The sequence below is a fragment of the Panthera leo genome, chromosome B3, assembly GCF_018350215.1.
Source record: "Panthera leo isolate Ple1 chromosome B3, P.leo_Ple1_pat1.1, whole genome shotgun sequence".
NCBI classification, from domain to species: Eukaryota; Metazoa; Chordata; class Mammalia; order Carnivora; family Felidae; genus Panthera; species Panthera leo.
In genome coordinates, this window is record NC_056684.1 from 121,060,241 (window position 1) to 121,085,278 (window position 25,038).

The window sequence follows — 25,038 nt, forward strand, 5'->3', positions numbered from 1 at the left end:
TGGTGGAAAAGTGGGAAAGTTTGGGGGTGACCAGGAACCGACCCTTTAGAGCCCTGATGTGTGATGCATGCTGAAACGGCATCTCAGAATCCAGTCACTGCCTTTGGCTTTCCCTTTGCTTCACCAGGGCTGGAGTGGAGGCTGAGGCCTCTCTGCCCATGTGGCAGAATCATTATTTGAAATAATTTATACCCCCTCCCCGCAGTGCATTTTCCCCTTTCCCTTCCTTATTCAAGGTCTTAGCCTGAAGTTGAATTTCCATTAATTGGGTGACAGAGGGGCTCAGAGTCAAAATTAGGATAATAAAAGAAAATAAAGAAATGCACTAAGGGGTTCGTGGGCTGAAACTCACATCTCTCATACTTGTCAGGGTATGTAGATGTCTTTGACTCCACAAATAAATCGAATCCCCTTAAAATCAGGAGCCGTGTCATTTAGGTTTATTATAATCTATAAATTTCCCCCACCAAGTCTCTTGTCCAGCAGCTGCTGGTGTCTGGGTGGAGCCCTGAGGATTATGAAGCCAGGGGGTATCAAAAATTGTGGACTATGTTATGGATCAATAAAAACAGCAAAGTTTTCTCCAGATGATTTTAATGTATCTCTTGCATAAAAATGAAAGGCAGCAATTTTCTGATCAAATGTTATGTTTTGTTTGGGTAGCTTTGGGGAAATTATGGAGATATAGGGAAGCTAAAAATCCACCCCCTCGCCCGCAATCCTCCAGGCCAACCCTCAACATTACCAATCCCAAGAAAGTGAAGGACGACAGAGTCAAAACCTGCCTGCAACAGTCTGGGAACCTTCCCAAAGTTGGAGTAATTCCGACTAGTGGCCACTAGGTGTCAGGTCAGCTTCAAATTCCTGGTGAACACACTGCTTCCAGATCCTTACAGAACGCTTTGCAGCCTTTGTACTTTCTGTGATCTCCCAAACTTCTGCCCACCACCCCCCAAAAGCCCGACACACGAAATCTGAGCCCTGGAGTGTCCAGCAGCCTGACACTTGGGCAAACCTCTCCAACGCTCAATGTCCTCGTTGTGAATTGCGGTTTCTAACAGCGAACTTCGCACCGGTGCTGTGAGGCAGAAAATCAGGGGTGGGCGGGTAAAAACTCCGTAAATATTCAGTCCCCTCCCCCAGTCAGCCCACCCTGGAGCCGGGCAAGACCACAAGAGGAGACAGTGTTTCATTTGGGTAGGAGTGCACGAGGAACTCATCCTCTGACCATCAGCTTGCCCAGTCTGGAGGCTGTTGGGCGGGAGCTGCAAACCCAAGGTGGAGGTAGAGGAATCTTGCAAAGTAGGAGAGGCCAGCAGGTCAAAATGACCCAGAGGCATTGGACTACACGCCCAGCACTGAAGGAGGTCCGGCTGCAAGCGAGGGAATCAGCACCTGGCTGTGCCCCTCCTAACCTGCCCTAACTCGGTGAGCGTCATGTGGTAGCTTTTTGTTCCTCACAGAAACCCGGTGCAGGAAGAGTTTATTATCCTATTTTACAGTTGGGGAAACGGATGCATGGAGAAGTTAGGCATCTCACTCAAGCTTTCTTGCCAGTAAGTGGGGAGGCGGAGATGCAGGCCCTAACAATATAGCTCTGGCTCCCTGGGGTCTTAACCACTGTGCTTCCCTGCCCCCTGCGGCTTCTGTGCAGCAGCTCCACATCCAGACCTCGGAGTTTAAATGCACTTACTCTGTCTACACTGTGTCTACAACAGAGTGAGGAACAACTAGATTGATAAGCAAGCACGAGCTGCAGGCCAGGAGGGAGGCAAAGGCGGAAGATACTGTTCTAGTGTGGCTGATTGCTGAAGTTCAGGTTGACAGGCCGTCCCTGCTCCCAGTATTGATCAGAAATTGTGCCAGGGGAGGTAGGACGGGAGGACAGAAGGAAGCACATGGAAAGCACTGTGCACCCGCGTCTTAAAGCAGTTAAGCATACGGGGTTCTGGCACCGGACATTTTGAGGTTTGAATTGCGCCTGGCTTTCCCACTTAGCTCTGTGACTTTGAGCCAGTCACTCAACCTTTCTGAATCTCAGTTTCCTCACCCGTCAGTAGAAATGATAATGGTCTCCCCTCCCCCACAATTTAATGAGATTGTGCCGGTGAAACCCAAGGCCTAGCATACAATAAGTGCTTCCTATAAGGATGACCTCATCACAGTGGCTTTCCTTTCCGAGAGGTGGGGGGAGGGGAGGCCTAGGTCCTGCAGGGCACAAGAGGGGCCACACCAAGCAGCCATCTTTGAAATATCTACGTACTGGGCCTTTATTTTTTTATTTTTATTTTTTTTTGGATTTGGGTTCTGTTTTATTTTGATTTTTGTTTTTGTTTGGTTTTGTTATTTATTTAAATCAATTGAATTTTGGGAAATATCTGCTTAATGATAATGACATTAGCTTTACAATCCTTTGCATCAACAGCGCTGACAATGGTTAATTACTCAGAGCCAATTACTGAGGCCCCTCTAAGACCAGGACATTAAAACCGTATCATCAGCACCCAGCACACTAACCCCCTGTTCTGGAAGGCTAGGCATCCATTTTTGTCTTCAGTTTCAGATCATCAGGATATAGGACAATTTCTAACAATCCTGTATTCTTGAGGGCTATTAAAATGCAGATCTTGTAGAATTATCAATAACGCTGTGTCTATATTGAGCTTGTGATATGGAAGACCAATGGAAGGTCAATAAAAGCTACAATTATATTATTCTTGCCAGATTTCTGCACAAGATAATTCTTTTTTTTTAAGTTTGTGTGTGTGTGTGTGTGTGTGAGAGAGAGAGAGAGAGAGAGAGAGGGCTTGAGCAGGGGAAAGCAGAGAGAGAAGGAGAGAGAATCCCAAGCAGGCTCCACACTGAAGCATGGAGTACAATGCAGGTCTCAATCCGACAAACCTGAGATCATGACCCGAGCCAAAATCAAAAGTCAGATACTCAACCAACTGAGACACCCAGGCACCCCTACACAAGATAATTCTACACCAAAATCAATGTTACCACTCCTGGGATTTCCTTTCCCCTTCTTAGCTGTGGCCTCTCTGGGTCCCCCAGATAATTAAAGAAACCAAAGGCAGATTGGCTTACAGACACAGTTTGGCTCACTGATAATGTAACCCATCTCTAAATTTAAGATGCATGCATGCACGTGCACACATATACACACATGCACATGTCCCCACACACACTGAACCATCTACAAATTTGAAAAAAATATGGAACGCTTCACGAATTTGCGTGTCATCCTTGCGCAGGGGCCATGCTAATCTTCTCTGTATCGTTCCAATTTTAGTATATGTGCTGCCGAAGCGAGCACTAAGTACTGGGCCTTTGAAACGTCATGGGAAGCATTCTCATCTCAGGGTTGGGTTTAAGGCTTGCATCAGATCAAAAGAATTCGTCCAGAATCTTAGGAATTAGAGGGAGGAGGGCGGACCAGGGACTAGCAGCGCCATGTGGACAACGCAGGGGACACGGTAAAGAGCTGGCATTTTTCTTGGCTGCTGAGGTCCAAACCCCTCTCCCTGGGCTGGGAATGCCTCACCTCGGGGGAGGGGTGGCAGTGACTTGCAGCCGGGACCTAGGATCACACCTCCACCAGAGGCTCAGAACGAGAATCCAGAGCTAGCATCCCCCAAAACCAAAGGCCACAGTGAATTCTCTCCAACAGCTGCAACACAGCAGCTGGATGCGTGGCCTCAGAGCGGTGGCGAGACTGATGCGGGAAACACAGGCAAATGAAAACTTAAATTCCCTTACGGCCTACAGCCCATCAACAAGTCCTTGACACAGGCAGAGTGACATTTGCCAGGAACTCTGCTGCCTCAATGCGATACTTTGCTAAAGGCAAAAGGCAATCTTAGCCTACCGCCCAGAATCCTCTAAGTCTGCTTTAACATATAAAAATTCCTTTAGAAACTTCCTTTATCTCTACCCGCCCCCCAAATATATGTTAACCATCATCCTCCAAGCATATGGCCCACTGACAGACATCTGAAGGGCCTCATGACTGTTTACTAAACAGTAATAACTGACCTTTTCCTAACAGCAGCTAGCCCCCCTCAAAGTCCTGGAAACCTTGCTTCCCAAATACCGTGGAGAATTACTCTATCCCTAACCCCCTCCCAACCTGAAGGAATATATTCAGTCACCCGTCACAACCCCAGCACAGTTGTTTCTGCCCACGGGTCCTGTCCCCGTGCTTTAATAAAACCACCTTTTCGCACCAAAGACGTCTCAAGAATTATTTCCTGGCCGTCAGCTCCAAACCCCGACATTTCCACATCAGTATTGGTGGGATGGGCCAGGATACAGAACCCGCGGCTCGGCGGGGTGAGCTGCAGGGTTGCTGTGTGGCCACAGTGGCAGCTGCAGCGTCCTCGAGGGACCAGGCTGCTTTGCCAAGCGGGGGCTCTGGATTGGTTTTGTTTTGATTTGTTTTGTTTTAAGCAAAAGAAAACAATGATTGGCAAGGCAAGCCTGCGACCTAAATCCTGGCTGCAGACCAGTGGCCTTGAACTACAGGAAGGGAACAGTTCTCCTTCAGGAAGCAGACATCCTGGAGGGGGAGGGGGACCAGGAGGCTGGGAGGCCCACCTTGAGGCCCAGTGGTGCCTTTAAGGAGGGTCCATGGTGTGACCCTGGGAAGACTGCTTTTGCTGTCTGGCCACCACCTTAGGGAGTCTGTGGATCAGCTGGAGGAGGGCTGACCAGCTGGCTGCCATGGTGGCCAGGATGAGTAAGACAAAACTCCTGTGTGTGTGTGTGTGTGTGTGTGTGTGTGTGTGTGTACACGCGTTGTGGTATAAATCAACATACTGGGTTTTTCTCCCAGACTGCTACCAAGCCTTAAAAACCCTTGGGGGCCACCTGCATGGCTCAGTCCGTTAAGCGTCTGGCTCTTTTTTTTTTTTTTTTTGTAATGTTTGTTTATTTTTGAGAGAGAGAGAGAGACAGAACGCGAGCAGAGGAGGGGCAGAAAGAGAGGGAGACACAGAATCCGAAGCAGGCTCCAGGCTCTGAGCTGTCAGCACAGAGCTTGACATGGGGCTCGAACTCACAAATTGCAAAATCATGACCTGGGTCGAAGTTGGACACTTAACTGACTGAGCCAACCAGGCGCCAAGCATCAGGCTCTTGATTTCAGCTCAGGTCATGATCTCAGGATTGTGGATAGAGCCCTCATGGGGCTGAGTGCTGATAGCGTGGAGTCTGCTTGGGATGATCTCTCTCTCTCTCTCAAAATAAATAAACATTTATCAAAAAGAAAAGAGTCTCATTTTAAAAAGTAACTAAAAAAATAATAAAAACCCTTGGAACTTCCTGAGTGGCCAGACTGTCTTTGTTATGCTAATGAGGGCTGAGTGGGCCCTTAGATCCCTTAGGGATGCTGGTAGCTGGGAAAGACCAACCTGGGAGTAGAGGTGGTTAGAGATTGAGTTCAAGCGCGCAGCCAGTGTGCAATCCTGCCTCCCTAGAGTTAACTCCAGTGGAAAGTCTGGACAGCGCCGCTCAGGGGAGCTTCCCGGGAGGTGAACACCTGGATGTCCTGGGGTGGGAGGGCATGGAAGCTCTCTGCACCCTCTTTCAGGGCTTGCCCTGCACACACCTCCATTTGCCTGACCCTGAGCCAGATCCTTTCTAATAAAACTGTAATCATGAGTATAGCACTTTCTGCGAGTTCTGTGGATTGTTCCAGTGAGTTATCAAACCCGAGGGGGTCCTGGGAACCCCCCTCACCCCGTTGTAGCTGGCAGATCAGAAGTGCAGATATCCCAGGGGACCTCATTGAAGCTAGCATCTGAAGTAGTCTGTAGGGGACTGAGCCCTTCACCTGTGGACTCCAAAGCTCACTCTAGAGATGCTGCCCAAGGTATGATGGAAAAGGAGCATGTGTATACAAATGTATGCTCACATTTGAATTATGGAGACATGGTGTGTGTACCCAAATACGTCCAGGAACGGGGGGCGTCGGGTGGCTCAGTCGGTTAAGCATCTGACTTCAGCTCAGGTCATGATTTCACAGGTCATGATCTTGCGGTTTGTGAGTTCGAGCCCCTTGTCCGGCTCTGTGCTGACAGCTCAGAGCTTGGAGCCTGCTTTGGATTCTGTGTCTCTCACGCTCTCTGCCCCTCCCCTGCTCATGCTCGCTCTCTCTCTCTCTCAAAAAAACCATTTAAAAAATGTTTTAAATATGTCCATGACCAACAAGAGGGGGTCGATGCCCAACAAGAGGAGCTTACCTGTGTACTAATCCCCAGAAAGGATGAAAGCAAGAAAGGATCCTTTCTCTCAGGCATCCTAAAGGCCAAACCGGGTCACTCTCGGCTTGTACCTCTCCTGGCTGAACCTCCGATTTCCCAGCAGAGGGCGCTCCAACCTCACAAATCCTCCACCTCCGAAAGCTTCCGCTCTCTAAGGTGGGGTCGGGTGGGGGGTCTGGGGAGAGTAGAGAAAAAGAAAGCAGGACCCCAAACTGGCTCCAGGAAATCAAATTCAGACGAAAAGGGCAGCGGTGCAACCGGCTTCGGCGATACTGGTCATACCGGAGGAGCGTGGGCCGGAACTCTCCACCTGCCTGGAGATCAAGTTTCTCCACCCAGGGGTAGTCCAGGTTCTGTGGGGGCTGAGCTCTGCAATCTGGGGGACCTCTTTAAGAAATAAAAAATTACAAATACAATATGAGGTATAGTAAGTGGATGTTTATTTAGAATGGGGGAGAAATCCACACATTTTCTAAAAGCTGACAGTGGCCTGAACATCAGCCCAGGCCTTGGTAGAGGGTCTCACTGAGTGAGGGTCTCCTCAGCTCCAGACTTTTCAGCTTCTTTAGGGGTGGAGGTGATTCCGCCTCTGCCTGCATCACCGCCAGCAGCGGCCAGACGCTTGGGAATGGGGAGTCCAGCTTGCCTCCTGAGCCCATCCTGCCACGAAAACAGGCTAGAAAGACTCAGCTCCAACCCCTCTCTCCCCACCACAGTCCTTGGAGCAGCCAGTTGAAGCCGCACCATGACCAGGTACGTGTGCAGGACGCTGTCCCTTCCTCTCTGCCACACCCTGGAGCCTGTCCCCTCTGCCTTTTGAGGAACCAGGGAGATCTCTCTTCTTCCTTGAGTCCTGGCTTCACAGTGGTTTCTCAATCCACTTGCCATTATTTCAAGACTGTAAAACTCACAGCCCCTAAAATGCCTTTCCTAAGGGCCCTGTGAGGCAGGAAATAACCTTTTCTTAAAAATTAGTGGGGAATGCAAGTCTGGGGGATGGGGTGGGGGAAATTATGTACATTTATTTATACTAAAGTGTAAACGACTTCAAGTAAATTCAACAAACATTTATTAGGGGCTTAACTGGTGTCCACGGCTGCTGTGGGTATGTTGGGATACATCAGTTAGTAAAAACAAAAGCCATCCCTTACATGGAGTTGATGACATTCCAGCAAGAAGAGACTGACCACAAACAATAAATACAATCAATAAGTGAGTCATACAGTAAGTTAGAAGATAATAAGAGCTATGAGGGTGGGGGATGAGCCAGGGAAGGAGGTTCAGGAGGTGCATTGTTGGGGGTGTAAAAAGAGGTATTTGAACAGCGACTTGAAGGACGTCTGGAGGAAGAGCTTTCCGGGGAGAGCAAAGGCGCCAAGACAGGAGCAGCCGTGCAGGACCAGTGAGCGAGCCTGTGCAGCTGGAGCTGAGTGAGGGGAGGAGACTGCTCCGTGTGGGGGGTGAGGTGAGAGGGGAGGGCCAGCCCAGGTGGGGCCCTGAAGGCCAGGATAGAACACGGGGTCTGGGTGAAGGGCGCCCTTGCAGGGTTCGGGCAGCAGAGGGCATACTCAGACATCCTTTGGAAGGGTGTTTGGGCCGCTGCTGCGTGAAGACAGACTTTAGGGAGGCGCCTGGAGAGTGTCCAACTTCAGCTCAGGTCATGATCTTGCAATTTTGTGGGTTCTAGCCCTGCGTCTGGCTCTGAGCTGTCAGCACAGCAGGGAGCCTGCTTCAGATTCTGTCTCCCTCTGTCTCTGTCCCTCCCCGGCTTGTGCTCAGTCTCTCTCTCTCTCTCTCTCTCTCTCCCTCGCTCGCTCAAAAATAAATAAACATCGGGGCGCCTGGGTGGCGCAGTCGGTTAAGCGTCCGACTTCAGCCAGGTCACGATCTCGCGGTCCGTGAGTTCGAGCCCCGCGTCGGGCTCTGGGCTGATGGCTCGGAGCCTGGAGCCTGTTTCCGATTCTGTGTCTCCCTCTCTCTCTGCCCCTCCCCCGTTCATGCTCTGTCTCTCTCTGTCCCAAAAATAAATAAAAAAACGTTGAAAAAAAAATTAAAAAAATAAACATCAAAAAAAAAAAGACTGACTTTAGAGACTCAAGGGCAGAATCAGGAGAGTCACTTGCGAGGCTATTACAATAACCCAGAGGTGAAGGGGGACCTGTGGAGGCGATGGGGGTGGCAGAACCTTGGGTATATTTAAAGGTGGTGCCAACAAGATTCCCCCAGCAGATAAGATGTGGACTGTGCAGAAAGAGAGCAGACAAAGGTGACCCAAGGTTTGGGGCCCCGAGCACCTGGAAGAATGAAGTCTTCATCGCTGAAACAGAAAAGTCTCTGAAGGAGCAGATTCGGGTGTTGGAGGTGGGGAGAAGGAAAATCAATTAATTCAGGGGGTTATTAGATGGTACAGGGAGGAGTCACACAGGTCCAAGAATGGGCTCTGGGGGAAGCATCGGGACTGGGGTGTATGCTTGGGGGAACTGGGTGTGGTAGAGATGACATTTAGTGCCAGGAGACCAGCGGAGGCCCTGAGGGGCTGAGCAAGGGGAGGGGGGGGGACCCCAGGGTGCAGGGAAAGCGGCCAAGCCACAAAGACTCACTCCAAAACCTCTCCTAGGAACAGTGTCGGTGGGTGGGCAGGACAGGGAGAGCTCGGACAGGCTGAGGGCAAAAGCGACAGGAGAAGAAAGGGACAGGAGGGGGCCCTAAATATCAAATCTCCCATCGGGGCCCCGCAGGAGTCCTTAGCTCGGTGCGGTCACACCAGCAGCCAAAGACTCTTGGGCTGGGAGGGGATCAGAGGCGGTAAACCTCACGGTCTCCACGGCTGGGGTTGCTGCCCGCTCCCCCTCCCCCACCCGCCTCCCGAGGAACAAGTAAGAGGAAATAAACGAGAGCACATTATGAACTGCAGAGCTGTATACAAATGTGAGGGTTTATCAATATGCATTTGCCGGAATGTGAGGAGGAGGAGAGGCGGGGAGAGGAGGAGGGAGGGGGGAGGAGGGGACCCTTCACTCAGCTACAGAAGCCCTCCTCTTCAGAGCTCAGTTCAGTCAGGGCCAACCTTCCCTAGCTTGTCAACATGGCTTAAGAAAGACTAGATCCATGGCTCTCGACCGGGGGTGATCCCGCCCCCTCCCCCGAAAGAACATTTGGCAACGTCTGGAGACGTTTTTTGGCTGTCATAGCTTGGGGAAGGGTGCATCGAGGAGGTAGAGGCCAAGGGTGCTGCCGAATCTGTGATGCACACAGGAACCCTGCTGTAGACGGAGTGTTTGTGCTCCCCCAAATCCGTGCGTTTAAATCCTAAACCCCAAGGTGGCAGCATTAGGAGATGAGCCTCTGGGGTGTGATTAGATCACGACGGTAGAGCCCTCATGAATGGGAATAATGCCTTTATAAGAGAAACTCCCAGAGCGTTCCCTTGCCCCTCCACCATGTGAAGACACAGAGATGGCCATCTGTAAACCAGGGACCAGCTCCTCAGACCGCAAACGTGGCACCTCATTATTCCAGCCTGCAGAACTGTGGAGAGAGAAATTTCTGTTGCTTATACGCCACCCAGTCCACACTGTTCCTTTGTAGCAGTCTCAACAAACTGACACTAAATGGAGCTGGGGGCAGGTGCCCCTCCCTGTCTTCTAGTGAGAACTGACAATGCCTGGCCCTCGCTTTCCCAGCCTCCCTTGCAACGAGCTGTGCCCATGTGACCCAATGGGGTTCTGAGATGCGAAAGGCAGGCCACTAGGGGCTTCTGGGAAAATCTTTCCTCTTTGATAAGACGAACAGGCACCGAGAGAGCCTGCCTTCCACTCTGCTCCTGGGCATGGCTGTGTGAGGACGTGATGCTTCACGTTGTGGCATCCGTCGTGTGAACTGGAGGGGGCATCACCAAAAAGGCTGAGGGCAGCAGGGCAGAAAGATGGGACTCGCCCGACTTCAATGACATCACTAAGTTGCTAGGCAACCCTGCCTCACACTCGCCTGTGAAATGAACCAATAAGTGTCTTTCTGTCTTAGGCTTCTTTGAGTTGAGTCCTGTTACTTGTACAAAAAGCATCCTAGGAGACACAGATCACCCTCCCCGTGCTTCCTGTGCACAGCGTCACTGTGCGACCACTGTCTGGTGACACACGGCCCTCTCCTGCTGGACTGCGAGCCCCTGGAAGCCGGGGCTGTGTTCCCATCTGCGATCTCCACGCGTAGTTAGCAACATGCCTGGCACAGAGTAGGGGCTCAGCGATATCTGATGAATACATTGGAAGAATGGAAGACGGAGTGAAGGGATCCCTGCTCTCAGCCCAGCTGTTGGGTTTCCTGTGAGCCGCTCTGGGGGACACACCATCCCAGCCGCCTGGCAGTGCCCGTGTGTAAACACGTCTGGGGTGAACGCCCACAGATGCCTGAGATGACAGAAGTATTGGCCCAGAGGTTGTGGCTCCAGCACAACTCCGAAAGCAGAAATTCCAAGTGCATGGGGAAAGCCGAGGACTGAATCGTTCCATGGGGCCAGATTGGAAACATGCTGTAAACGCAGATGTTTCTTCTAGAACAGGCCTCCTTGCGGACACCCACCCTGCTACCCAACCCCCACAGAGATAGACTCTTCCACCTGCCAAGACCCCAGCCTCCCAGGGCTAGGGAGGCAAGAAGTCAGCCAGGAACCAGCTGGCCCAGTGGGGTCTCCCACGAAGAAGGGGTCTTCCCAAGAGCTCAGTGGTAGGGACCCTGACCGGGGGTGGCGAGGGTGACAAAGCCTCATTCCTCCTCACCCCAAGCTCCTTCCATGATGCCAAGGTCAGTCCTGCCCCCTTTCCAGCCTCGACTGGGTGCAGAGCCCCGTTTGGGTTTGCTACAAGGAGCCACGTCAGCTTGGCAGGGAGCCCTCAGTGAGAGCGAGGTAGTGTCGTCCGATGGTTAGGGGCGCACGCTTTGTGTCAGGCTGGCCTATGCCGCAGTCCTCACTCAGCCGCCCCCTTCCTCCCTCCTTCCCACCCTCTCTTCCTTCCTCCCCTTACCATCTATGAGGTCCTGCTACGTGCTGGGTGCTGCGTGTGGCAGGAGGGTGACAGCCTTAAGCATCACAGTCGGCCAGATGTGAATTCACACAGCAGCTCCACTGGGCTGAAACCACAATCAGGGAGGCGCACAGAAACAAACAGCCACCCGAACGTCGCCATGGTAGGAGTGCTCCGGGACAGCATGGCAGCCGTGGGGACTGGCACCAGTCATTCAGTTAATCAGACTCTCGTTACTGGGACAATAGGACCCACCTCCCGTGGCTTCTCTGAGAATAAATGAGACACCACCCACGGGCCACTAAGCCCGTCACCAGGCCCTAAGTGCCTCCTGATGGGAGGAATGGTGGCCACAATCAGCCTCCACTTCAGGAGGCTGATTGCAGGCCTGGAAACCTGGGGACGAGGCTGCAGAAAGGAGGGTCTTGCAGAGGCTTGTGCCCACAGGGCCTGCCAGGGCGGAGCAGCGCTCGTTTCTGTTCCCTTCAGGCCCACCTTCCCTCTGGTCGGGCATTGTCACGCAGCCAATGGGTGGGTTCCAGTCCCCGGGCAGGGCCTGCCTGCTTTCCCTGACCTTGGCCGAGCTTCAGCTCCTGGAGTCAAAACAGTATTCCTGAGTCAGTACACTCCTGGACCCAGGTCCCACCGCTCCCCTGGCTCGGGACGCCACGGCCCCAAGGGCAGTCACCCTGCCAGCTGGTAGCTGAGCCGGCTACTGTGCAGAGGTGACAAAGAGTGAAGCAACTTGGCCACGTGGAGGCCTGGTTTGGAGCTGGCAAGCAGCCCTGCAGGCCTCTGCTCCCTCCCCTCGGGAAGGACGGCTGACTGACGGGGACCTGACCTCCCACCCAGAGCTCTGGGGCTGGCGCACATGGGCAGCTAAGGGGAGCCCCTGAGCCCCGCTATCACTGCCGGCCCTCCCTCGTCGTCTCAGGTGGGTGGGACTGCGTGGGATCCTGAGGCTCCAGTCTCCTTGCTGCCTCAGTTTTCCCAGGAGGAAGGTCAGCGTGGGAACAGCCAACCCACCATCCTCTCTGCAACAACACAGTAAAGATCCAGAAACTAGAGAGGGCCTCCTCTCTTGGCCAGATGGAGTATGTGTTTTCAGAAGAGTGGAGAGATCGAGAACAGCTCTGACTTCAACAGGTTGCCCATAAGTCCGAGAAGAAAGAAGGGCAGGGGCCAGGAGAGGACAAGCCCCTCCTCCTTAGGCCCTGGTTGCCTCTTGCACAAATGAGGTAGTGGGGAGCACTGGTGACCCCCCTCAGCTGGAGCTCGCCATTGCAGGAGGCTTCAGTTCTGAGGCGGGCAGGCGGAGGGAAGTGGGGCAAAGAGGCGGGAGGTGGTGAGGCCTCAGAACCAGGAGAAAGTCTCCTCTAGGTCCTTAGCCAGCAGGACCAGCCCAGGCCTGCTCTGGCCTCTGGTCTCCAGCCAGGAAGTAATTCAGAAATTCCTCCAGAATGCTGCCAGGGCCTGCTCGCCTTGCCCCCGCCACCCCCGCCCCCCCCCCCAACCCCCCGCCCGAGCCTGCCTGCTTGGACCAGGCAGACTGCTAGTTTCCATCCCCCAGAAGCCTGCCAGGGACTCCTGCGGCCTCCCCGCCTCACTCACAGCTGGTCTGGGGTCAGACGGTGCCGGGAAAGAGCTGGCCGGAGGGGAGTGGCCCTGCATCCTGGGCCAGGGCTGGGGAGAATCCAAGCTCCCCAGAAGAGGGTGGAGAGGGGGCCCAACCCTGTGTGTGTTGTGCAGGGGAAAGAGGGAGGCTCAGCCTCCAGGATCTGCCAGGGGCCCAGCCTGGAGCCTGGCCTGGCTGTCAGAAGCTGGGCCCAGTGCCGTCTGCCCTCCCTGGCAGGCACTGGCCAAGTTAGGTGGGAGCCAGGAGCCTGGGCAGGGCCTGCCTCAACATCCCCACCTTCTGTCCCTGAGGCCACCGAGACTCCCTCCTTGGCATCTCCCGGGATCCCAGGCGGCTAATCCCCGCCCACGAAGATGTCCCAGGAGGCCTGGAGAGGGCGGGCCTCACATCAGGTTTTTGTCCTTCACACTTGTAGGAAGTTCAGGCTTGGCCAACCTGGAGTAAAACCCCAGGGAAAGGGCAAGGGAGGGATTCGGTGTAATCGGCGGTGAAGATTTGCTTTTGTCAGGGGGCAAGAACTTAGGCAGAAGGGTAGATGAACTTAATCTGTTCAAACTTGGGTCCCGGCCGGGCTTCCCAGTGGCAGGCCCGGTTCTCAAGGCTCACAACCACCTCCTGCCCCCTTCCTTCTCCCGGCTCAGGCTGGCACTGTGGCTCCCGGGCTGCTTCCCTCCCATTTTTGCAGATAGGGAAGCAGAAGCACTGAAATGCCGGGTGACATCAGCAGCTCGTGGTAGGACAGAGTGAGGCCTCTGCTGCCAGCTTCCTGGAGGCCCTCCCTGGACAGCTCAGCAATGGCCCAAAGCCGAGCGGAGCTCTGGACTCAGATCTCAGCTTTGCCGCTCGCTGGCCTCGGGAGCTCAGGCCAAACACTTGACCCCCAGCTGCAGCTGGCTTCCCTGTAAGCGGGAGCGCACGGCCCCTTCCTGGGGTCACTGTGAACACAACCTCAATAAGGCTCATGAGGGGCCTGGTGCCAGGCCTGGCTGCAAGGGAAGCCCTTGGTCAACTGATACCAGCCCTTTCCATGGTGGTAACTCTGCCCCCGACCCAAGCTGCGTCCCCCACATTGCATAGTGTCAATTCCAGGCCTGGTTTTCAGACCCAGGGTGTTATCAAACTAGAAGGGGATCTGGACATGTCCTTGCAAGAGCTTCCCAGGCCCAGCTGCAGCTCTGGTCACCAACACAGTGAGTTGTATTTCCGTCCCTTGCCTTGCCTCAGTAGTGAGGCCAGCTGCCACGGATGCCGATCAAATGTCAACTGTCTCTGGAGGCCCGGTACGAGCTCCTTCCATTGTTGAAAGAATGCTAAGCACCTTGATTCGTGTCCTGATCTCTCAAATCTGCAAGAGCTGCGGGACACAAATCTTTACTCCTCACCTCCTTTAATAAAAGGAGGGCGCCTCTGGACAGACCTCCACGTCCTCAGGGCTTTTGAGGGTCTGAAAACAAAGCACGGTCCTCTGCTCACCCCAGACGACAACTCTGCCAGCTGTTCTTGCCTGACCAGAAGATCCTTGGCCTTCTACGGCCCCGGCCTGGTCCTCTGACCTCCACCACCTCCACCCACCTGCTTAGAAACCTCAACTAGCTCCCTGACTCAGTTTCCCCTAAGCTGATCTTCCCCCTAAACGTGCACATCTCCTGATTTGGCCTCTGCTCCTGCCTGAGGCCTGATCCCTGGTCCCAGACCTCCAGCCATGAGCTCTGCACATCAGACGCTGCCCCCCCCTGCACACACACACACACACACACACACACACACATGCTGACCACTCCCACCTCTCACCAGATCTTCCTGACCTTCACCCCTAGTCACTAATCCAGGACCCAAGGCCTCTGCAAAGTGCCCCCTAATCCTTATCAGGAACTTCTGGAAAATTCAGGGCATCTTGAGTGCATTCACAGACCAGGCCAATTCATCACCAGGTGGCACCTGGGGGTTAACTGTGTGGTGTGGGCACTGGTGACACTTGCCCCATCCCTATTTCTTTTCTTTTTTTTTTTTAACGTTTATTTATTTTTGGGACAGAGAGAGACAGAGCATGAACAGGGGAGGGTCAGAGAGAGGGAGACACAGAATCCGAAACAGGCTCCAGGCTCCGAACTGTCAGCACAGAGCCCGACGCGGGGCTCGAACTCACGGACCGCGAGATCGTGACCCGAGCCAAAGTCGGCCGCCCAACCGACTGAGCCACCCAGGCGCCCCATCCCCATCCCTATTCTTAAGGACACTGCCCTACCTGGAGTTACAATCATGCTCCTGTCCATGTACCCAATTCCAGGGAGAGAATGTCTCTGTTCTTGCCGTGTCTCACTCTGGAAAAGCCCCCAAAGCCGGGCTGCTTGCACTCCCACTGACACAAACCATTTTTAATAAGAATTCTTCCCGCTGTAATTTTCCACATTCCCTTCCATTTCCGCCTCTAGTTTCTACATGGCTCAAGTGTGACAGGAATCCTCGTATTACCCCTACCCCCGGATGCCTCTAGGTCCTAGCACTTGGGACATGACCCTCTCCCTGGAGATGAATCATAACTCACAGACCCCTCCACTGCCCTGCAAACAGATTTCTAGAAGGCCTTCCTGCACAGACAGGTCTTCAGTGGAAGCTGGGACCCTGCTACATACCCGTCAGCTCAGCCTGGCTCCAAGCCTGTGCCCTCTCCTCACCAAACTCCGCCACCTGCCCGAGACTCACTCCTCTCCGTCCGTGCCCCCCCTACAAGAGATCCTGTCCTTGATCCTTCCGCATCTGAGACATTTCATAATCGTCCCCTGTCTCAACACAACCCGTGCGGAAGCCCACCTGACAGATCCCACTTTACCCTCCTCTGGCCATGTTTTTGTCTCTCCCACGTCTTGTTTCCTGGATAGCATCCCTTCCGGCGCAGGGTGAAAAGCGAGCGCAGAGCACTGGATGTAAGGCTGGCAGACCTCTCTTTCTTTCCACGAATTCAATGGGAGGCCCTGCCGAGGGGCGTCTTTCGTGTCCATCCATTCCCCACACCTTCCCGTCTCGGGGGAAAACGCTGCTGCCGCCAAGCCCACGCGTGGTATGTTTACTCCCCAAGATGACGGACGTAAAGGTATTTCGGAAAGGAAAAGTACTGCTCTCTTCTTAACCATGGTAATGGCATTTCCCTGTCGCCCCTGACCAGAAACGACCCAGTGAATGTCATGATTACACATGTCCTGTGCAAAACTCCATGGTGAGTGGCACCTCAAGAAACACAGAGATGTCCAAGATAAAGTCCCTGTTGGGGGCGCCTGGGTGGCTCAGCCCGTTAAGCATCTGACTTCGGCTCAGGTCTCGATCTCACGGTTCATGAGTTCAAGCCTCACGTCGGGCTCTACACTGACGGCGAGGAGCCTTCTTTGGATCCTCTGTCCCCCTCTCTCTCTGTTCCTCCCTGGCTCGCTCTCTCTCTCATAACATAAGTAAACAAACAAATAAATAAAAATAAACATTAAAAGAAAAAAGTCCCCATCCTTAAAGTGTCTCTTAGTATGTTCTAGGACACAGACTCTTACGAAAACTACGAAGTGGCCACGGAAAAATGCAGCCTCCCTCAATGTTGCAATTTCGGGGGCTCTGCTGACCCTCTGTAGACCATCCTTGGACCTCCCACGGGTACATGCCCACAGGATTAGGAATCCATCCTCCGGGCAGCTTACAATCATCCATGGAAGAACACCAGATGGGAATTTCGAAGGAATGTGGGCATGAGGCCAGCCCTGTGAGAAGCAGAGCACTGTGGGGTGGTAGTGGAGGACGGCACGACTGTCCATGGACAGGACTAGGAAGAGCCGGAACGGGCTGGCCGAGCTGGACTCAGCACTGGGGCGGGGAGGCCACAGTTTGAATGCAGTGCTGCTGAGCATTTGGGGTCCACCCTGAGCTGAGAGGAAAGCAGGAGATAACAGGCCCAGAAGACTCTGCAGGGCTAGAGAATTCCAGGTTGTAGCTGCAAAAAAAGACATCTCTGGGGGCACCTGGGTGGCTCAGTCAGTTAAGTTTCTGACTCTTGATTTCGGCTCAGGTCATGATCTCACGGTCCGGTCCGTGATTTAGAGCCCCGAGGCAGGCTCCGTGTTAACAGCATGAAGCCCTGCTTGGGATTCTCTCTCTCCCTCCTTGCCCCCTCTCTCTGCCCCTGCCCCCTCTTAAAAAAAAAAAAAAAAAAAAAAAAAAAAAGAAAATCTCTATCTAGATGTCCTAGTGGAGAAGCTTGGAAAGCTTATTAGAGTGCAACTAGCTTTCTCCCAAGTTCTCAAACTTCAGTGTGCATCAGAATCAGAGGGGCAGGAAGCCTATGAAAAGTGGAGGAATAAGCCCTTCCCCTTCGGTCCGAGGGCCCGGAGGTCTGCATTTTACAGCACCCAAGTGGTGCAGCTAATCCACAGACCAACCGTATTCCCTTGGAGAGGGCGGAAAAGCTCCCACATCCACAAGGATTCATCTGTCACGGCTCTCTTTCCCTCCGGGTGCAAATCAGCAAGCCCAACATGGCCCACACATGATTTGCCACCCCTTCCCATGGGAAAGCCCCTTGCTTCCTGGCCCGTGGGACTTGGGGCTTTGATGAAAAAGTGGGGGCAGGACCACCTGGCTGGCCCTGCTCTCGGGGACTGGGGGCGCTAGGAGTGACATTGCCACCAGTGCCCCAGGATGGCCAGCTCAGCAGGGTGGGGGGAGGGGCTGCCTCCTCCCCTCCAACCCCTTCCCTTCCAGCTGCCACACACCAGCCCTTCCCCTCTGGTCTTACCCTCACCTCAGCCTGCGCTTTGGGAGCACACAGTCTGTGTCCTCACTGGGGCCTCTGGAGCTGGGACCGGCAGGGCTGAGCCTAGGACGGGGATTGGAGGAGCAGGGGGGTGACAATGAGGAAGGGGAGCTGCTCAGAGCGAAGCGGCCCTGCCTGGCTGTGCCTGGGGAAGCCCGCCAGGCAGACAGAGGATCTGAGGCCCATGCTGCTGTGAACTGCGCAGGGTGGAAGGGGGAAGGGTCACAGAAAGGGGCTCAGACACCGCCAGACCAGGGATCACCTCGATTTAAAGCCTGAAGACATGGAAGGCAGCAGGTCCTGTCACTTTTGGAGATGAGGCTTGGTGGCAAGGAAACTGGGGATTTGCCACTCTCCCTCGCCGCCCCCCCGCCACCCTCCCTCCTCCCCCTCTACACGCCCTCCCCAGACACTTGCTTGGGAGAGAGAGGGAAGAATCACAGGGTTCTATCAAAGCCTTTAGAACTCATCTGGTCCAGTGCCTTCGTTTTACAGGTAAAGAAATTGAGGCCCAGAGAGGAGAAAGACTGTGTGTCCAAGGTCACACGGCTTACTGGAGACAGAGCTTGAACCCAGAACCCCTAACTTCCCTCAAAATGGCCTTTCCTCAACCCTGAGACAATAGGTCCCACGAGGGGGGATATTCAAATATTTTAATGACCCCAGCAGCACAGCCTCAGCACTCAGAATGGGCACTGTCCTTGGCAGTGGGTCAGGGTCCTGGAGGCCCCAGAGATGTCCCTGTAGTTGTGGGATCTGGGAGATGTCCCAGAGTTCCCAGGGAGAGTGACTGGGACAGTGGTGGGGGGTTTGGCGGGGAGGCTTGGGCAGCTATGTACCAACTGGAATGTAAGTATTTCAGTCTCAGCAATGCTGTACCCATTAAATGCCAGCCAGGGAGCCAAGGGTAAGAGAACCCCTCTCCCCCTTTAGAACAGGTCTCTTGGGAGGGGACTTCCTTCCCTCAGTGAACTGAGCCCCTGGCTTGCCAGGAACAATCGGTACCCCATTTGCATGGGGTGGGGGAGGGAATGAGAGAAAATCAAATGACGGGGACCAAACTTTAGCTTCTGGACACCTGGCCCAGGTCACCCAACAATGGACGATGCAAACCCCAGTTTTCTTTTCCCTGTGGCCAGCAGCTTTGTGTGCTAAACCTGGAAACGGCTGATAAAGTAGGTGTTTTCAGCTCTTGGCAGCCGCAACATCGCCATTTGGCTGCTGAGGGGGTACGGAGCGAGACCGTTGAGGGCTCCTCTGCGTCCTCGGCACCACAGGGTACCCAGAGCCTGGGGTGACCCAGCTCAGCGTCGGGAGCCCCTTCAAACTCTGTGATTCAGCAGGGTACAGACACCTCGGGAGGGGTGAGTCTACAGTCCTACAGAAAATGAGGGCACAGACGGAGTGGACAGAGAACTCTCACCCCTAGAGAGCGAGCTGAGGGAAGAGGAAGGGCACAGGCTTTGGCATCAGACCAACAGCGCGTAAATCCTGACTCAGCCCCTCGCTGGTTCCTGCGAACTTGACTCATTGAGTTGTCTGTAATGGGAGCAATCATACTGACCTCACAGGTCACGGTGAGGAGAAAACGCTGTGCATAGTCCTCAAGTGACATGGTGGGTTCACACATGGCATTTGTCAGTCGTGCTTCATGACTTTTATATTCTACGCAACATCCGTCGTTTGTACGTATGGAGCTGACGTGGAGTCTAACAAGGTTCTTTTTTTTTTTAATTTTTTTTTAATGTTTTTATTTAGTTTTTAGACAGAGACAGAGCATGAGCAGGGGAGGGGCAGAGAGAGAGGGAGACACAGAATCCAAAGCAGGCTCCAGGCTCTGAGCCGTCAGCACAGAGCCCGACGCGTGGCTCAAACTCACAAACAGAGAGATCGTGACCTGAGCCAAAGTCGGACGCTTAACCGACTGAGCCACCCAGGCGCCCCGTGAGGTGCGTGTTATTGAGGGATATATTACTGCAGCTCCCCCACGGACTTGTCACTCTCTCCTTCCCCGGTGACCAGAAAGGATCCCCTGCACCTTGCAGAAAAGAATCACAGAAGACATCTTAGCTTCTCACCTTGTAAGAAGATCCCTTTGCTTTCGTAGCAACATGGGGACACCAGGGGGGTTGTCCCCCTGCTCTTTATCCAAACATAAGTGGGGCCTCCAGCGTCTGCCCTGCTGAGGGTTCAGTGCAGCCAGGAAGAGGTGAGAAGGGCCAGGCATAGCGCCCAGATGTTCGTTGTATCGTTGTCTTACTGCCCACACCCAACCCAGATGTTCATTGTCTCACTGCAGCTGCTTTCTTTCCCTCTGACCTGAAGACCTTCTCTCTCCGGTGGGGGGGGGGGGGGGGGGGTTGCTGGGAAAAGGGCAAAGGAAGGGGTCTTGCCTGATCACATCCCCCAATCATTTTATTTTTAACCTTTTAAAAAATGCATAAGCCCCAAGTTTATCCATCATCTTGCAGCTGGCTGGCTGAGGAGTGTCCTGGGGTAAAATCACCCTAAAGCTGGCGCTTGCCTGGCACCTTATAGCGCCACGAGAGGGCTGAGTGTAAAACCTCCTGTGGAAGCCAGGCAGAGAGGTCGGTACCCGCCAGTGTCCCCTGAGCCCAGAGTCAAAGTGTGCACTGCGGCGGGGTTGCTGGGGGCTGCCCGCTTCCTCTCCCAAGGAGATGGAGAAGGTGGCCATCACTCTCAGCTCTGCCCCTGCTCAGCTTTCTGTAGCCTGCGCTGGCCCAGCTCCTTTCAGACCAACACCTAGATCCCACTCTGGGTTCTTCTTCCTCCCCACTCATTGGAGGCCTGCACACCCTGGTGCAGAATGGGGGCTCAGCGTCAGACAAACTTGGCCTTACCTGCCTCTCCCAGCCACCACCTGTGTGACCTCGGCAGGTTGCTTAAAAGTTGAGCCACAGTTTGCTTGTCTGTAAAATGGAAGCAGCACTCACCCTTCCAGGGTTGTGAGACAGACAAGATAGTGCACATAAGGTGTTGAGCCCAGTGCCTGGCTCAGAGTCAGACAAGGGTAGTTATTTTTATTCTTATTATCATTGCCCCATCACGGCAGGAAAACAGGTTAATAAGCTACCCCCTAACAGAGTCATTAAAGGAGGCCTGCTGGGCAGCTGTCCAGATACTAAACCAGGAGGAGGCTCACATTCTGGGCGCTAAAACATCACGGGTCCTAACAAGACTGAGCAGGCTGCCTTCTCCAAGCACCTCTCCAGGAAGGAGAGACGTCAGGAGACCACAGGACCCACGGGGACAAGCTGCCTAGGGCCAGGGAGAGACTTTCACCAAGGAATATGCTCCATCCCGAGCCACCTTCCAAAGAGGATAGTCTGGTCACCGGCAGGGCATTCACTGAGGAAGAGGGGTCGACAACCTGGGGGCAGGACCAAAGCGCCAAGGAGAGTCCAGGAGAAACTGAAGCCTCTGCCAGCCTCCTTCTCCTACCCCTGCGCCCCAGGCGGGACTCAGCCTCTCCTCCGAACAAATGTTGAACAAGTACTTAAATAACACAATGTGTAGGCATCCTGAAGAATGAACATGCCAGGACACCACTCGTCCCAGCTTGGCCTGCCTGATTCTCCAGGGGCTTCTCCCAGCAGGAGCATCAGACACCAGGATGTGGGCGAAGCCCGGAAGGGGCGGGGGCGTGGGGGCGGTTGGGAAGGAGCGCTCTCAAAGCCCCACTCTTTGGCCATCTTCGAAGCTTTCGCCACCTCGCTCGCTGAGGCTCTCTCTCTCTGGAGCAGGGCTGCTCGAAGCGTGGTCTGGCACGGCGTGCACGCTGCTTGCTCAGATCCAGGATGAGAGAAGTCCGAGAACTGTCCCCAAGCATTTAGATATTTTAGAAAAGCAATTCGACAGAACGGTTTTATGTCAGTTGAATCTAATAAAAAAAATTGGGGGGGGGGGGGAGGGCGCCTGCTGGCTCAGTCGGTAGAGCATGTGACTCTCACTCTCAGGGTTGTGAGTTCAAGCCCCACGTTGGGCATGGAGCCTACTTCAAAAAAAATTGGCTTGTATTTTATGTCCCTTGTTCATTTCATTTTCTTCCAGCAATTCTTTTGTGTTATGTTTTACAAAAGAAACGGCTCGTCATTGATTACACATTAGGAAAACAATTGGCCCGTGACCACAGAAAGTTGGAGAAGCTCTGCTCCAGATGTTTTTTCCTTCTTCGTCTTAGAAACCCTCACGTCAACGCAGTATGTTAAAATGTGCCACTTAGGGAGCGGGTGCCCAAATGGGGCAAAACGCCCCAGTCCCAGGACCCAGCAACATACCTGACCCCGGTCACCTCCCCTCCCCACCTTATCTGCCCAGCTCAGAATTTCCCCCCGGCCAAGCGCTCCCTGGGGTCCGTTCACAGCCCTCTGTCCTCCCCTGGAGCCCACAGGACTTGCTGTCTCCACCGCTCATTTGGCGATTTCGCTAATTAAAAAAAGTTTTTGAGTACAAAGCTTTATGCTATGGAATGAAACATGGGCCCCCTCCAGCTGGCCTCCGTGTGTTGCCTCTTGTGGCTACTTTTCAGCCTCTGTTGCCCACGCATGGCTGCCTGTGTGTGGAATCTTGCACTCCCAGCTCCCGGGCTCCAGGGGTGCCAAGCCTACCTCCCACCCTTAGCCCTTGGCCTTGCTGGGCACCTGGCGCTGCAGGAGGCAGGTGCACAGATATATGGATAGACTCACAGGGGAACTGCCGGGAGGGCTGGCCACGTGGGGAAAGGGAGGAGCCGAGAAACTCCTTTCTCTTTCTTCCGTGTTTATTTGCAAGCACCAGGGCATTTTCCTTTTTGCTTTGAAGCATGCTGATTTTTTTTTTTTTTTAAGTTATACATGCAGAGGGTAAAAAATTCAAAACCTGTGGAGAGGAGACAATAGAAAGGTTATGGGCAGCCCGCCAGCCCCAGGACCCCATTCCAGAGACCACCGCTCGCACCCCGCCTTTTCCAGGGTGTCCCGTGCATCTGCGGGCACTTTAGTGTAGACCTACCGCGTTGTTTTCGCGCCCATGAGAAGGCACCGCACAGCCCTCCTGCACTTAACAATTGGCCCATGACCACAGAGAGCTGGAGAAGCTCTGCCCCAGATGTTTTTCCATCTCGGTCTTAGAAACCCTCACGTCAGCTTAGCACGTTAAAATGTGCCACTTAGGGAGTTGTTCTGTTTTAACAACAGATCCTGCAGCCAGCTACCCATTCTGGTGTGCTTTCCTCAGTCTTTTCTCACAGACCTAGAGCTAGAAGGTTCCTCAGAAGGCTGCTCTTCCAGGGATGCCCACGTGGGGCCTCGGGAGCAGAGCAGATGTGTTGGAGTCACCTGACCCAGGTCTGGGCCCGCACCCCTGACCAGGGGTGAGTGGAGGGTACTTGGGAATCGGGGTGTCTTTAAGACTTCTCAGCCTGGGAATTTCGGGGGAACCTCATGCCCTCACGCCAGATTTAGGACTGGCAGATTGCCTACAAGTGAGGAAAGCGAGGCTCAGAGAAGGCAAAGGACTGCCCAGGTTATACAAGAAGTTGGTGGCAGGGAGACTCCCAGCCTGGGGTGTTGTATTCGCCCCTGCGTCAGCCCTGAGGGGGTGAGCCCTAGGTGAGTTCCCAAGGACTGCCTATCCCATGACTGCAAACCGTGTGGCTCAAGACAACAGGAATTTATTCTTTCGCAGCTCAAGAAGCCAAAAGTCCAAAACCAAGATGCTGGCAGGGCCATACTCCTTCTGAAGGCCCCAGGAGGGCATCTTTCCTTGCCTCTTCCAGCTTCTGGTGGTTCCTAGCATTCCTTGCCTTGTAGGCACATCGCTCCAATCTCCACCTTTGCTGTCACATGGTTCTTTCCTGTGTGTCTCTGTGTGTCTTCCCTTCGTATAAGGACACTCACCATTGGATTTAGGGCCCATCCCAAATCTGGGACAGATTATACCTTATATAAATTATACCTTAACTTAAAACATCTACAAAGACCCTATTTCATATACTGGGGTTCCAGGTGGACAAGAATGTGATGGGGACATGATTCAGTCCACTACAAAGCCTTCTTTTGTAAGCAGTTCCTTGGGCAAACTAGAGGCCTGTTTTGAGCTCCCAACTCAGCCTCAGGCTTCTGGCAGCCTAAATCTTGGGTGCCAGTAGGCCCAGAGAGGCACCTTCAGGGGCCGGGAGCTGTGCACCCAAGTTGCTGGGCATAGTGACCCAGATCCCTGTGCCAGGCTGGCCCCCCCACCCCCAAGCACTGTGGGTGTGAGATGCTCACAGTTGACCCCTTCTTCTGAGAATTGCCCCCGGCCTACTGGAGCTGCACAGCCTGAAATGCTGGTTGTTTCCTGACTGAGGCAATGACTGACCAATACTGGGACACAAAAGGCCAGTCTCCTTGCCTCACGATGTGACCGATTTCGTGGCGCTGCTCCTACTCCAGAGCTCCCCAAAAAAACAGCTGATGCCATACCTCAGCCGAACACACCAAGATGCCAAGATCTTCCCTGCCCCCTCCTGCTCCCCTCACTCCCCTGGCAGTCACCTGAGAGCCCTCCCTCAAAAACTCACGTGTGCAAGAATCCCCACCTCACTGCTTCTAGGCCACCTGACCTAACCTGACAGTGGGGCAATGAGGCTGTGTGCGACCGGGAGGGGAACAGAGAGGGTGGCTCTCCTTCCAGAGTCAGCAAGCCACGCAGCCTTCCTCACCCAGCTCTCCCTCTACATTCACCAGGTAGGCACACCCTGGGTACCAGGCGCCAACCGGGAAGAGAGGGTTGAATGGGCACAGCAGAGGAAGAAGGGGTAAAATAAATGGGTTTCACCATGGAGCTTGTCATAAGGAAGTCAGATGCACAGACATGCGCTGACTTGAGAGCAATTACGGGATAGTGCGTGAGCATGCCCAAACCAACCAGTATCTCTTGGTTATCTCAGGGACAAGTCACAAAGGGTTTCTGAGCAGGAATCCATTGCTACGTACCCTCGCCACCCTCCCCCTTTGGCTTTATGTTGTTAGTTCAAATCCCAGGAGGTGAAGGATCAGTGGTGCCAAGGGTCGGTAGGGCTCACGATCGACCAGCACCCAAGCTACTCTTGTTAGTTAATTTGTTGGGACGCTAGTTAGTTAGCTGGTTAGTTGGAGAAAGAGGGAAATGTGGGTCAGTCCAGGCAGAGAGAACAACATGGACAGGGGCCCAAAGACACGTGCATGGCCCTGTTAGGGCAGTGCCACGAGTTCCGCGTGAGGGAGCGTGAGAAGTGTCGCTGGAACAAAGCCCTGGAGTGAGGCCGAGAGACCAGGTGGGATAGAGGGGGCCTTGAGTGCAAAG

The 25,038-nt window shown here is 53.8% G+C and overlaps 1 protein-coding gene and 2 non-coding genes across 3 annotated transcripts in view; 2 read left to right on the forward strand and 1 right to left on the reverse strand.

Annotated features, from left to right (window-relative positions):
* The window catches only part of LRRC74A (leucine rich repeat containing 74A), a 33,365-nt gene extending 32,479 nt beyond the window's left edge, over window positions 1-886 (forward strand). Inside the window, exon 14 of the mRNA XM_042943883.1 lies at window positions 487-886. Within this exon, the coding sequence (XP_042799817.1) occupies window positions 487-613 (127 nt within the window). The 3' untranslated portion in view covers window positions 614-886. The remainder of the gene's footprint in view (window positions 1-486) is intronic.
* A 2,326-nt stretch (window positions 887-3,212) lies between these two features.
* Window positions 3,213-3,319, reverse strand: LOC122223261. The gene has a single exon (XR_006204147.1). It is a non-coding gene; the product is annotated as a U6 spliceosomal RNA (small nuclear RNA).
* Window positions 3,320-21,644: 18,325 nt separating this feature from the next.
* Window positions 21,645-21,718, forward strand: TRNAE-CUC. The gene has a single exon. It is a non-coding gene; the product is annotated as a tRNA-Glu (tRNA).
* The last annotated feature ends 3,320 nt before the right edge of the window (window positions 21,719-25,038 follow it).